General features: G+C 44.3%; 1 protein-coding gene and 1 pseudogene across 3 annotated transcripts; both read left to right on the top strand.

Annotated features, from left to right (window-relative positions):
- Positions 1-236: 236 nt before the first annotated feature.
- Positions 237-9,284, top strand: LOC106600903 (uncharacterized). 2 transcript variants are annotated; one of them, XM_045714954.2, is made up of 5 exons: positions 237-729; positions 1,040-1,111; positions 1,358-1,650; positions 2,253-4,019; positions 9,207-9,284. In XM_045714954.2, the coding sequence occupies exons 1-4, from the start codon at positions 516-518 to the stop codon at positions 2,952-2,954; spliced, it is 1,281 nt and encodes a 426-aa protein (XP_045570910.2). In that variant the 5' UTR covers positions 237-515; the 3' UTR covers positions 2,955-4,019; positions 9,207-9,284. The 2 variants fall into 2 exon arrangements, with proteins under 2 accessions (XP_045570910.2, XP_014048147.3); XM_014192672.3 differs by lacking the exon at positions 9,207-9,284 and adding an exon at positions 4,214-6,925.
- LOC106600906 (peroxisomal membrane protein PMP34-like) lies at positions 9,052-14,021 on the top strand (annotated as a pseudogene). Its single transcript, XR_006769383.2, has 8 exons — positions 9,052-9,097; positions 9,207-9,274; positions 9,368-9,554; positions 9,713-9,829; positions 10,181-10,324; positions 11,218-11,313; positions 12,573-12,658; positions 12,963-14,021. The product of XR_006769383.2 is annotated as a peroxisomal membrane protein PMP34-like (transcript).
- The last annotated feature ends 40 nt before the right edge of the window (positions 14,022-14,061 follow it).

Genomic DNA, 14,061 nt, shown 5'->3' with positions numbered 1-14,061 from the left:
GTTTTTTTATTTTTTATTTGCTGTCGAAAATAAACCCACATTTTCTAAAACATTGTACAACATACTATAGGTCTACATGTTTAACAGAGTGTAGCCTACCAGAATATGGTTCTGTTGAGGAGAATGTCATCAGAGCAGCAGCGCCCTCTTCAGGGCAGTTTGGGCAGCGTCTGCGTTGCGTCTCTGCACTCGTGCAGGGCCTGCGCACGCTGGTACACGTCACCACAATTGCCAGCAGCGAATCCCTGCTCAGAGCTGCGAAGCAGCGTTGCGCAGACATGCTTGGTAAAGTACGCAGCCATTTCTCTTCAGCTTGTTGTAAAGTCACAGGTCCGATAACGCAAATACTGCAATAGTGGCTGATGTTGGAGTTTGTAGGCGAATTTCTTTATCTAAATGAAAGACTAAAACTTTTTCCTTCTCATAAGCATTGAGAGAAACAGCCACATAGGCAGCCTATTTAGACGTGGTCGAGCGATTTCATAACCAAGACAGTGCGCTTGGTAGACGCGGTAATGTCGTTGAATATCACTGTGAAAAGTGAAGACTCCGAGTCCTTTGACGAAGAAGACGAATCATCTTCGCTGCTTTCGGGCAAAAGAGCCTCGGAGTCTGCAGCACGTCATGATATTTCTCCGGGAGAATGCGGTCCAATAGAAGACCATGCAGGATATTCAACACAGCATGGGCGGCTAGCAACTAAAACGACCAGCAAACCCATCGTACTGTGTAAGTTGTTGGTACAGTATAATCAGACAGCGAGAGCATATTTTTCAGTCTTGTCTCACAGGAACTTTTACTTTAAAAACACTATTAGATAATAGGCCAAATCTACCGCACACCCAGAGCTGAATAGTGAAGGTATTGGACATAAAAGGCAAACCTGGAGAAACAGGAAAAAGGCTCTGCACACTTTAGAAATATTTGTATAATCTATAATGAATGATCAGAATATTATTGACATTATGAACTATCGCAAAATACTAAACTGTATTTGACGGTTTTGCTTGTGACACCTGCCTCTCTTTCTGTCCACTAGATCCAGTGAGTGCTGACCGTTTCTTTTCCTCTACTTCTGCAGATGGCAAAACCATCTTAAAGATAGCTCCAGGTGAGTCCTATTTTTCCCGTTTAAGAGTGAGGGAGATAGAGGGGAGTAAAATAAAGAGGGAACATCAAACAAATATAACTCCTTCCTATATTTCTTGGTCTTAAGCACCTACTGTAGACGTACCATTTATCTGCAGCACCCAGAACCAAATCTCACATGCATGCTGGCTAGCTGATCGAGTGACTTACAGTACTTATATACTTATTAAACATCCCTCTTCTCCAACCTCCTTCCTCTCCTCCTCAGCCACAGTCATGACCCTCCCGACTCCTCGGCCTCCTCCCCAGGTTTCCCCAGAGTTCTCCTACCAGGCCATCGTGTACCTGATCGAAGCAGTGGGGCGCCGCTGGAGCCTGTATGGGACCCGGGAGCGTTCGCAGCTCTTCCAGAGCGTGCAGAAGGAGTTGGAGGAGCAGGGTCACTGTCTCCCCGTTGAGAAGATCCGCCGCAAGTGGAACAACTTGATCGTCACCTACAAGAGGGTCAAATACAGAGGCAGGGAGACCGGCCAGGCCAGAACCTCCTGGGAGTACTTTGAGGTACTTGTTTGTTTTTATTATAATAGACGTGTGATGTTTAGCAAGAAAACCGATGCGTGTGCATCTTCTGGGCAAAACAGACAGGGTTGGCTTTGAATCATAGGATTATTGAAACTATATTAAGTTTCCAAATGTTTATTGAAAACACAATAAGCACTTTTTGTCTCTCAAATACATTGTGACAGTTGTTAGCTAGCTAGCGAATTTGAGCCATATTATCGTAGATGTGGTATAAGTCAAAACACCTTAAAACGTGACATGGTATCACAAACAAGATACTACAAGCCACCTACGATGCCCCACATGGCAGTTTCTTGTCATTGTTTGCTAGCTCTGGCTGTTCAGGATCACAGCAACACATGGCCTACTCATCCGTACCTCACACATCATTTTCGTGACGTTGTCAGGCAACCGTCTCTTCATTTTGTTGAAAATGTTGTTCTAGTGGTCTTGTAGTGAATGCTCATCAATTCTAGTGACATTGGGGGTGTATTATGAAAGTAAGAAACAAGATAGGTATTATAAGCTGCCCAAGGGTGCTAACAAGACCCTCTTATCTCAACATTCCGTCTCTCTCTTTCTGTCTCTCACTCGCTCATAAGATGATGGATGCCATGCTTGGTGACACCATCGGCGCCGAGACCACTAGCAGCCCTACCCTAGTAACCAGCATCCCTAAGGTGAACGTCGCCACGGAAACCGCCAAAACAGAGCAGAAGCCCCTCCTTCCCCATGGCAACCTCATCACTGCATGCACTCGGACACTCACCCTTGTCCCCTCCTCCCTCCCACTCCACACGCCAGTTCCCTCCACCCTCCCTCTCTACACCTTTGTCAGATCCCTCCCTCCCCCTACCCCCGTCCGCTCCTCACTCCCTCTCCCCACCCCCTTGGACACGCCCTCTCCCAGGATAGCCAATAACACAGACCCTCTACAGCCAAACCCCTCCCCTGCCTCCCATCACATCCCCTCCAACCTCAGCCGCGTACACCTCCGCAGAAAGAAGCGCCGTCACTTCTCCTCCAAGGGCTCCTCCATTACCTCCCTTCTGGCCCAGCAGCAGAAGCGAGTGGAAGAAGGCACCTCCCTGCTGCAGGAGTTCCTGCGGAGGCAGGAGGGGCAGGCCAAGGAGGAGCAGGGGCGTCGCAGCAGGACGGAGGCCCGGGGGAGGAGGCGCGAGAGGAGGGAGGCGCGCATGGCAGAGTCCCTGGGTAGGATGGCCACGGCTCTGGAGCTGCTCTCCTCCAAACAGGACACGGTCATTGCCCTGCTGCAGAGACTGGCTGAGAGAGACAGGAAGTGACAGTCATCACCCCGGATTGTCACTAGCTTCTATAGCCACAAAGCCATAATTATGGCTAAACCCCGCCTATTTTTACTATTCATTTTACATTTTGATTGTTAAACCTAACATGCTAACCTTGTGCCTAACCTTAAATTAAGGACAAAAACCTCATGTTTGTTTTCATGAATTTTGACTTTGTGGCTATATAATCTAGTGGAAACGCTGCTGCAGAGACTAGCTGAAGTGACACTGTAATCGCCCTACTGCGGCAGGGTAGCCTAGTGGTTAGAGCGTTGGACTAGTAACCGAAAGGTTGCAAGATCGAATCCCCGAGCTGACAAGGTACAAATCTGTCGTTCTGCCCCTGAACAAGGCGGTTAGCCCACTGTTCCTAGGCCGTCATTGAAAATAAGAATTTGTTCTTAACTGACTTGCCTAGTTAAATAAAGGTAAAATTTAAAAAAACTGCAGAGCCTGGCCGAGAGAGACGGGGAGGCTGACTCAGCATGCGACCGAAGGGGTACTCTTTTCCCTATATACTGCACTACTTATGAGCTAAAACACAGTAAAAAACCCACCTTGTGTCCCAGGTCTAAATTGGTCCCTGATTAGAGGGGAAGAATTAAAATGAGCAGTGGAACTGGGTTCGAGGTTCATATTTGAATTTGCCTAATGTAAGGAATAGGGTGCCATTTTGGACGCAGACTCAGATAATGTTAATTGATTGTGTTGTAGAGTTTACAATGGAATAACAATTTTGATTGATTTAAATGGTTTATTAATTAATGATTGATCATTATAATCAAAGTAATTTACAACAGCAGCATTTGGTTGCAGCATTTCTGGTTGGAGAAACCGGTGTGGTGAGTGGAAAGCACAATTTAGGCCTACACAGATGGATAAGGATGGTGAGACTTGTTCTCACTAGTCTGGCATCTGGTCCAACCAGTAACTCCCGAAACGCACACGGTATTCTCAACTGTTTGGTTATCAGGCAGCATACATGAGGCCGATTCAGACCGAGGCAGATGCGGACACTCTGAGACAGGCGAACAACCTTGGAGAACAGCACCTGTAGCTACAGTAAGTGAATTGTTTGACAAAGATTATCTTAAATGATAGCAATGTTTTCTAAATGGGTGTTTTCATAGTGTTGCCGGCTTGTAAAAAAAACAAAAAAAACAAACACATACTGTATAGTCAAGGTGCGTAAATGGAATCATTGAGGATGACACAAAAGTCTTGACTTATTTCCATCGTGGTTCTCTAACCTATAGATGCAACCAGTACATCAGTGATGGAGAGGGATCTCCTTAGAAGAGGCACCTTCAGTGGTCAACATGAGATAGACTGAAGGAACTGATCCACTCTGAGGGGGTGGGATATCAGATAACCAAATTCTGGTTTCACCTTTCACTAAGAAAAACAGGTTGCCTCAACTCATCCAATGGAGACAGAAACAATGGGAGGGTGATTGACTGAACAGTTTTGGTGATTCAATAAAAAAAAAAAATTGTTCATTAAAAAAAAAAAACGATGGGAGAGGGAACAGAGAGAGACGGATCGTTCTCCATCCAGGGGAGAAGAAAATACGAGAAGGACGTAGGAGGAGGGGGTAGATGCTGGAGCATCATGGGACGTCAGTGGGTGTTTGTAAGGGCCATATTGGTAGTGGTGAGTCTGGGAGCTCTCTTTCTCTCTCTTGGAGCATGGTCAGTACTGGGACTGGAAGACATAGAGGAGGAGAGTCCAGGGGAAGCAGAGTCACTGCCACCAGCAAGACCGCTGGACTACCACCTCTGTGTGGAGCTGGTGTTGAGAACCACAGCCAGAGGGGGTGCCATCGGGCTACTGAGAGGACTAGCAGCCATCTCAGTGGTCTGGATAGCAGAGGTCCTGTCTGGGTCTAATGGCCTGGTTACATCGGTGCTCCGCGCCCCCTTCTTGGGGCTTCTGATAGGGCTGGGGCTGGGTGCTGCAGATGGGGTGGCCCAGGCAGAGGAGCTCCAAGAGCCTGGGGTGTGGTGGGAGGTTGTGGGTAACGGGATGAGCGGGGCTGGGGTGGGGGCCAGGGTGGCTGCAGTGAGTGGGGTGGTCATCGCTGGTTTGATGAGCATCATGACGGTCAGGGCAGTGAAGAATGTGGCGAAGAGCGGTGAGATCAGGATGGCACAGTTCATTACCGTATCGGTGGCTGTGGGGGCTGCTAGGATGGTGCTGTGTTTGGCTCCCGGATGCATGGCCACAGGAGCCTTGGTAGTATCCATCCTAGGGACCGGGAGGGACCTCCACAACTTGGGGGCCCTAGTCGTGCTGGGGTTGGGGTGGTGTGCAGGGCAAAGGTGGCTCTGTGGTGGTGTGTCAGTTTTCTTGATGTGGGATAAATTGGGGAAACTCTCACCCAGATATCTAATAGGAAGGTTAGTGGGCTTGACTGTAGCTGTGGTTGGATCCATGTGCCTGGGGTTCTCTCTGCAGATGTACTCAGCCCTGGTCAGTGTGTTACTGGGTGCTTCTATAGCCTTTCTGTCCTGGAGGGGTGGGGAGGCTGTTTGTCAAGTTTTTGCTGAGGTGGTAGAGAGATTATTTGTAGCTATAAGCATCAATACATATCATGGACAAGAAGAGAGACTTTTGAATACCTTTGGATGGGGAAAGAGGCCTCTCGATGCTTGATATATTTGTCTTATTTGTTGGGATTAATTACTGTGATTAGTAGTCTCAAATGCATTTATTTCCCAACATGATTTACTTTTCCAAATGTTAGAAGTTTAGAATTTGTTGGATAGGGATGCAGAAAGTACATTTTGTAGTGAACTTTAATATTTGCAACCACAAAACACAATAAAACTACATACCCTTTTCCAGAAAGGAGCACATTTTAGAAGTTTAGAATTAAGAATACAGACAGGTGTATTAGCTAGCCTGTAGAATGAACAAGACTATGAAAACAACATGATTTCCACTAGATAGCACAGCCACAAGGTCAAAATGGTCTATCCTAAAAATGTATGAAAATAAAAATGTGCTTTTTGGTCTTAATTCAAGGTTAGGGTTAGGCACAAAGTTAAGTGTTGTTAGGCTCCCAGGTGGCGCAGAGGCCTAAGGCACTGCATCGCAGTGCTAGAGGTGTCACTACAGACCCCGATTCGATCCCGGGCTGTATCACAACCAGCCGTGATCGGGCGGCACAGAATTGGCCCAGCGTCGTCCAGGTTAGTGGAAGGTTTGGCCGGGATAGGCCGTCATTGTAATTAAGAATTTGTTCGTAACTGACTTCGCCCAGTTAAATAAAGGGGTTAGGTTTAAGAATCTTTATTTTAGAAATAGGCAGGGTTTATGACTTCTGTGGTAAATGTGACGACCGGAAAACATTGTGGGACAAGCGCCAAGCCAGAGATATTAGAGAAAAGTAACTCCAAACCACAGGAGATTGGTGGCACCTTAATTGGGGAGGACGGGCTTGTGGTAATGGCTGGAGCGGTATTAATGGAATGGTTTCATGTGTTTGATGCCTTTCCATTTGCTCCATTACAGATATTATTATGAGCAGTCCTCCCCTCAGCAGCCTAGTCCACATTTTTGTTTTATAACTAACCCATTATTCTGTCTGTGGAACTGTATCTGGATAAGCCTGAGATGCGTTTCGTTCGCTTGAACGTTTGCTATGTTGCGGAACGGTTTGTACTGAACGACACGTTTACCCAAAACGTTCTTGAACCGACTGAGGTACTTTTGCTCCGGTTTGGTGGGTGTGGCTTGAAGTAATGAGTGTATTTAAATGGCAGTGGTACTGTTGACAGCGTTCCCCAACCAAATACAGTACAGTATGACAACCCGTCCCCGTTATTCAACTGGTCATTCAGTACAGCACCGTTTCCGTTCAATTGAGTGTTCCAGAACGTAAAAGCCTACTGAACGCAGCCCTACTGTTTCATTTGTTTGAGTGACAACTGGAAAAGCCAATAAAATGAACACGCGGCATCGCCTATTGTCCAATCACCTTATTGGGAAAGGGAATATATTTACCATTGGCTATACGAACGACCTGGATGTAAAATGAGTAAGAAGCGCATTCGGGGGAAAATGGTTTTAATGTCTATGTGAGAAACCCATAAGAGCATCCAGCCGCGTTGTTTTTTGGAAGGAACGAAAATGTCAGTATCAGTATCTCTATTCCCTAACTATTTTGCATAGTGGGATGCAAACAAAACTGTCAACTTTACATGTGTATCTACCGCAATTAAAATGAGCACTCGAGAATTTCGATTTGCTGAAGTTTTCTCGTACGAAAGCTTGGTGCATGCTATGGCAGGAGCAGTGGTAAGTAAACTTTGTTGACGTGCATAGCCTTTTTTTTTATAGTAGGTTATTGCAGATTCTCTGCATTACATGAAAACAAGGGGCAGTATTTCCTTAAATTGCTATCTGACAGGCCAATACTGCCAAACCTGTATCCCCTATAAATAAGGTTAGCCTAATATCAGCAAATCAGGGGCGAAAATCTGATATCAACTTTGGAGGGGACAATTACATTACATTTTCTCAAGAGCAATTCCTGAGGGGGACACCAAAAGTAGTGCTGTAACACATAGCCTACATTGTAATATGGTAAATGTATATTGAGGAACCAAAGAAATAAGGTGTTTGCCGTACTCCTAACTACCGGTACCCAAAACTACACAACTAATCACAACAGCAATACCATTGCCTTTAACAAATCTTAGTTCAGTCACCAGTTTAAGTTGAGAGTGGGGGTATCCATGGCGTTTTCCAATTATGTTCCTATTTTACAAGTCAAAAAAATGGAGAACCTTTCATAATGTTGCCAAACAAAGACTCAACAAACTTACCTGAGACTCCCTGTCTCTGCCAGTCTGTCCCTGCATATCTGTCCCCAACTCTGCTGTCTGTGTGCCATCTGTTGCCTGCTCTGCCTAATGACATCATTGTGAAACATTTCCATTAGAATTTCATTTCTTTCTTATGAACATTTTATCAACTAGTCTTTGAGATATTAGGCTACTAGGGTTCTTACTTTGCGTTTTGGTGTACTGAAAAATACTCTAATGTCCGTCTTTTATTTTTCTGTCATTTTTCTACCTGGCTGGCTGGCTGGCTACACACACACACAGTGTGTAGGTTATTTACAGTAGGAGATGGGCTTCTATCATTCTATATGGGCTTCGATCTAAAAGGTAGCTAGCAAATGTGAAATGGATTAAAATGACAAGAGTTGACAGCTGTATGAGTTCACCATTTACACAACATATGCTGCAACCTTTTGTAATTTTAATAGTTTGTTTCATATTGGCTGGCTTCCAACAATAGCTGAATTTGCAAAGCTAGCGAGCACCAATTACGTTTCAGTGGTGTTTGCTATAATCTTTGCTACCCGGGTTAAATAAAGGTGAAATAAAATAAATAAATAAAAGTTCCCTTGCAACAATTTAGCTTTTGCAACGAGACCATTAAATATATTTAAGACAATGGTAGAAGAGAGTGTAGTTCTGTTCAGTTTGGACTTCAGTTTATCGCTAACCTTATCGCAGGGACTTTGAAGCACTAACTTACATCATCTGCATGCTGATCTTGGAATAAATTGACGATAGCAAAGATTCCATCTTTGACGAGGCCACATAAATGGAATAGGTACTAGCTAGCTTAATAGTTAATATTTGCGAGCTAGCTCTGCATATTCAGCTAGTGTGTGTGCACGATTGACTGGATTAACCTCACTTCAGTTACGTTCATTGAGTGCCTTTCAGACAGTAGATACGACCCCTCTGTTACCTTGCCAACTAAGGAACTGGCAGTGGATCAAAACATTGTGAGGCAAAGGGTGGGGGGGTCGCAATCTTTTGAAACTTAAAAACACGCTATTAAGTGTCTATAATCAGCACAATTGCTTTCATTGCGTATTATTAATATTATTTAAATTACATAGTTATGTTTCAATGATATATTGGGGGAGACAAATCATATTTTTCCAAGGATGGGGGGGTCGTGTCCCCCCTGTCCCCCCCGGGATTTCTGCCCCTGCAGCAAATGTTCACATTTTGAAGACCCTACATTTGACAGTAGGCCTATATGTTTTTAGGGGAGTGTGACAGCAATGACCGTTTTCTTCCCACTTGACACTGCAAGACTACGGCTGCAAGGTAAGGCTAGCTATGTCTTTACGCCTTTGTGCCAAACTGAATAGAGGACATAAGATATCTCGGTGCAAGTCTCATGTCTATTCTTCTCTCTGTTCCTTTTTTTCTATAGTGGATGAGAAGAGGAAAGCCAGGTCCACTCCTGCCATTCTGTCAGAGATTGTCAAGGAAGAGGGGGTTGTGAGTAAGCAAGAGCTCTGTCTCTCTGTCTTTCTCTCGCTCTCCTTTCTCTCTGCTCTTTTAGCCTTTTTGTATTTGAACAGAATCACTTGAGGTTGTATCTGTCCCCCTGCCTGTCCTCTCTGCAGGCTGGCGCCCTACAGGGGCTGGCTCCCAGTGATCTGCAGTCTCTGCTGCTCCAACTTCGTCTACTTCTACTGCTTCCACAGCCTGAGAGCCAGCTGGCTCTGGGGACACAAGTCAACTCCAAGCAGAGACCTGCTATTGGGCACCGCTGCAGGTAGGCCTAAATAAGACCCTAAATACCCAGACGCTGATACTAACTTACCAAGTTATTAAGACTTAATAACACTTAAACAGTGTCATGGAATGATTGAGCTTTCTCTCTCCCCATCTCTCTCTCTCTCTCTCTCTCTCTCTCTCTCTCTCTCTCTGCAGGTGTAGTGAATGTGCTTATGACCACTCCGCTGTGGGTGGTCAACACACTACTCAAGCTTCAGGGGGCAAAGTTCCACAATGTAGACATCCTTCCTACTAACTACTCAGGCATCATGGGTAAAGGCAGCTGCAGTATGAGTGTTGGAAACAGATAAAGTTGTGGATGTGTGCCAGTATAATCTCTCTCTCTCTCTCTCTCTCCTCTCTCTCTTCGCATCATACATACACTCGCTCTCTCTCGCATCGTACATACACTCGCTCTCTCTCGCATCGTACATACACTCGCTCTCTCTCGCATCGTACATACACTCGCTCTCTCTCGCATCGTACATACACACTCTCACTCTGTCTTTTTCTTTCAAACACGCAGGCAAACACACATTGTACTACTGTTGTCCTAGTCTGGTTTCTTTGTCACTATGTCAGATTATCTCTAGGGTAAACAGTATCCCGCTCTCCTCCCCTCAGATGCCTTTGTGCAGATCATTGACGAAGGGGTGGGGGCCCTGTGGAACGGAACATTCCCCTCTCTCCTGCTGGTGCTCAACCCGGCTGTCCAGTTCATGATCTGAGGGCTTGAAGAGGCAGCTGAGAAGCTTGGTTCACAGAGAGGTAATGGGAGGGGGCGGAGGGATTACTTGCAAAGACTGGGCAAAATTATCGATGGGAATTGAATTCTCATTAATGGGAAAAAGCCCTTCAGTCCTCCCTCACTAACAAAAAATGGTATAACAGAAGAGCAAAGAGGAATCAATAGCGTTATCTTTCAACAAGTACTTTTTTATTTTTAACCTTTATTTAACTAGGCAAGCCAGTTAAGTACAAATTCTTATTTACAATGATGGCCTACCAGAAGGCAAAACGCCTCCTGCGGGGACGGGGGCTGGGATTAAAAATAAAAAAATGTTTTAGGACAAAACACATCACGACAAGAGCGACACCACAACACTACATAAAGAGAGACATAAGACAACAACACAGCATGGCAGCAACACATGAAAACACAACATGGTAGCAACACAAAACATGATACAAACATTACTGGGCACAGACAACAGCACAAAGGGCAAAAAGGTAGCGACAACAATACATCACGCGAAGCAGCCACAACTGTCAGTAAGAGTGTCCGTGATTGAGTCTTTGAATGAAGAGATGGAAATAAAACTATCCAGTTTTAGTTTTTTTGCAGTTCGTTCCAGTCGCTAGCTGCAGTAAACTGAAAAGAGAAGCGACCCAAGCGTGTGTGCTTTGGAGACCTTTAACAGAATGTGACTGGCAGAAAGGGTGTTGTAGGTGGAGGATGAGGGCTGCAGTAGGTATCTCAGATAGGGGGGAGTGAGGCCTAAGAGGGTTTTATAAATAAGCATCAGTACACATCTTGATTGAAAATATTGATTTAAAAAGTATATAAATATAAAAATGCCCTGGTATGCTGTATTATCATATACCTGCCCAACCCTATTTAAACTGGAACTAACTGATACTGTTTCTGTCCATTTCTCTAGTTGTTGTCTCTTGAGGTCTTTCTGATTGGTGCCATAGGCAAAGCAGTGGCCACCACAGTCACATACCCACTACAGACTGTACAGTCCATCCTGAGGGTAAGAACAGTGTGGGTATGCGTGTGTTTGTGTGAATGTTCCTCATGAAAAAGTACTACTGAATCACTTCTACCCAAGATCTACACAAAACCTGGTTTTGCTATTTGTTTGAGATGTGTAGTAAACCAGTAAGTATTTATGTAGTTATTTAAGTAGTAATGAGTGATAAATTGGGGCGTTTCAAGACTTGTGAACACTACGTATTTCCTAGTTACTGTGTAACTACTGAGCTTTTGGGTATCTATTACTTAAAACCTACACATTCTACCACAATTCCTACATGTTCACTATTGAATTACTACTTAATGCCTACACCTTCAGTGTGTAGTGTTGTGTCAGTACTGATTTGCACCTGATACCTTTTCATTTCCTACATAAACCCTTTTGAATTACTAATGAAGACGGACACATTTACAACTGTTTGCCTATTCAAAATCACTATTGGCATCTTCTTGTGTCACTACTGTGTCTCTACTAGACTAGTGCACATGTAGTTATATCATCAAACAAGAAATAACATGTTTACACAAATGTAGTAGCAAAAAATATTACATTAATTACATATTAAATTAGATATTTACACTTTTTGTTTATCCTTATCTATATTTAGAATATAAAGACAAGTACAAGAAACAATTAAAAGCCATTGTCAATCCTCTGCTAACAGAAGTCACATAAGACAAACAAATAAATATTTGATCAACAATATTAATCTTACCAACAATGGCCTCCAGTCTTATGTCGAGGGCTTCCTTGGCAACAGGTCAAAAGAGGTAAGTAGAATGGGTAAGTATACCAGTAAGAACATACTGTACATCTGCATACAAACACCTTTCTATTAACTAGCATGCCGAAAACAGGGGCTACATAGCTACATTTCAATGGTGCTAGCAAACAGCTCGGCTACCAACATCAAGTAGTAAAACTCTCTACCTGATTACTACTGGAAACGCTACTGTTTTCCTACTGAACACGACAAAACTCTACTTGTGTATCTTGAGTAGTGTGTAAACTACACAATCCCTACAAGTCTCTACATTGCCGCTAATGCACAAATAGGTTCTGTGTAGTAATTCTGTAGTACTCTTTCATGATGGCTGTCTGTCCTGTGACTGTGTATGAGTGTGTCCGCCAGTTTGGATGTTCCATTTTAGTGCTCTGCTGTGAACATTGGGCTGTCCCAATGTTTAGTGTTATTCCAGTGGAATAAGCTCTCCGTGTGTTCATTTCACTGCTCGTTATCTGCATCTCGTTCTCAGTTTGGTCAACACACGCAGCACACAGACGGATCACCATTGCTGAACAGCCTGAGAAGTGTGATGCATCTGCTGATCAATAGAGTGAAGTTGGTCCATCCACACACACACACCTGCCTACCTTATTTCAACATTTTATTTACCAAGCACCATGACTGCTACCACTCCCAGACTTAGTCAGTGGTTGCGTTCCAGGTTGTCTTATTGCCGTCGTGCTGTGCATCTCAGAGGATTCTTATACCATATTGTGTTTCCTGAGATGTCAAACACTTCTCCAGGCGTTGTGAGATCTGGTCATATGTGCAGCACAATTGCAATGAAGACTACCTGGAACGCAGTCAATGCCTTCATCTCTTACATATTCTGTTTTTCGACGCTCTCTCCCACCCATAGGAAGTACAGCATGCTGGGCCTGTTCAAAGGCCTGGAAGCTAAACTCCTACAGACTGTCCTGACCGCTGCCCTCATGTTCCTGCTCTACGAGAAGATTGCCAGCAGCACTTTCAGAGTCATGTGATTGAAGAGGCCTGCGTCCAGCCACTAGCCTGTCTGTTACATCAGACATCCAATCCCATATTGCTCCCTATCTGTCTCCCCCGTAGCCCTAACCCCTCAATGTTGGCATGTCTAAAGGGTCTGGATAGGTATACGCAGTGTGGCTAGGGGTAAATCTTCCACCGTATTGCTTCCACCTTACAGATATGCAAGCGTCAAAAGGTTAGGGCCAAAGGGAGGGGAAGGGATCGAACTGAGACCAGCTGAGACTGTACCAGAGATATTAGAGAAAGGATGAGATAGCAGTCCCATTGGGCAATGAACGGAGGAATGTATAACGCTTCACCCAGAAGACTGTCGACCAATCACTTGGTCCACGCGGTGCATTCTGGGCAACTCTGGGACAAGAAGAGCTCTCCTTCAAACAGTGAATGGGAGTCAATTGGGCGCTAGCTCGAAAACCCCAAATTAGCATGAATAACCGAAACCCTTTTCCTAACCTTAATTCTCCTAATCTGCTTCGTAAATTGTCCTAACCTGCTATGAAAAGCCAAATCTGACGTTCATTTGACAAAAGCTGTATCCCTTCTAGCCATGACCGAGCTCTCCTTGTCCAAGGTTTTTTGTCTATTTATTTTTCTGTAACTGCCATTTTTGTGGAAGTAGACACCACTTGTTCCTCAGACCTCCTGTGGATTTCACCATTTTGTACTTTCTATGTTCTTCTAAGGTTAGCTGCTTAACAAAATCCACAAATTATTTAGTGATGCATTGTTGCTCTTGTCAAATCCCTGGAAATGTTTTCATTGTGTCATTAACTGTCTCTCTGACAAACGTATAGAATAATTAAGGGATGTATTTAAATGTATTTTTGTACAGTGCAATGTCATGTATGGATAATTCACCAACATTTCAGATTCTCAGAAAGGTAGAAATAAAATGTTGCTTCTCAAATAAGTACATTTTAGTATTTTTTGACCATATGCATTCACTGTCA

This window comes from Salmo salar, chromosome 03 (genome assembly GCF_965601325.2).
Source record: "Salmo salar chromosome 03, fSalSal1, whole genome shotgun sequence".
NCBI lineage: Eukaryota > Metazoa > Chordata > Actinopteri > Salmoniformes > Salmonidae > Salmo > Salmo salar.
This window is presented reverse-complemented; position numbering and strand designations above follow the sequence as displayed.

Bases quoted from the DNA above. Each gene is read 5' to 3' on its own strand.
- LOC106600903 (XM_045714954.2), top strand. From the start codon at position 516: ATGTCGTTGAATATCACTGTGAAAAGTGAAGACTCCGAGTCCTTTGAC. The intron at 1,112-1,357 runs GTGAGTCCTATT...TCTCCTCCTCAG, and splicing joins CATCTTAAAGATAGCTCCAG to CCACAGTCATGACCCTCCCG. The intron at 1,651-2,252 runs GTACTTGTTTGT...CTCGCTCATAAG, and splicing joins CCTCCTGGGAGTACTTTGAG to ATGATGGATGCCATGCTTGG.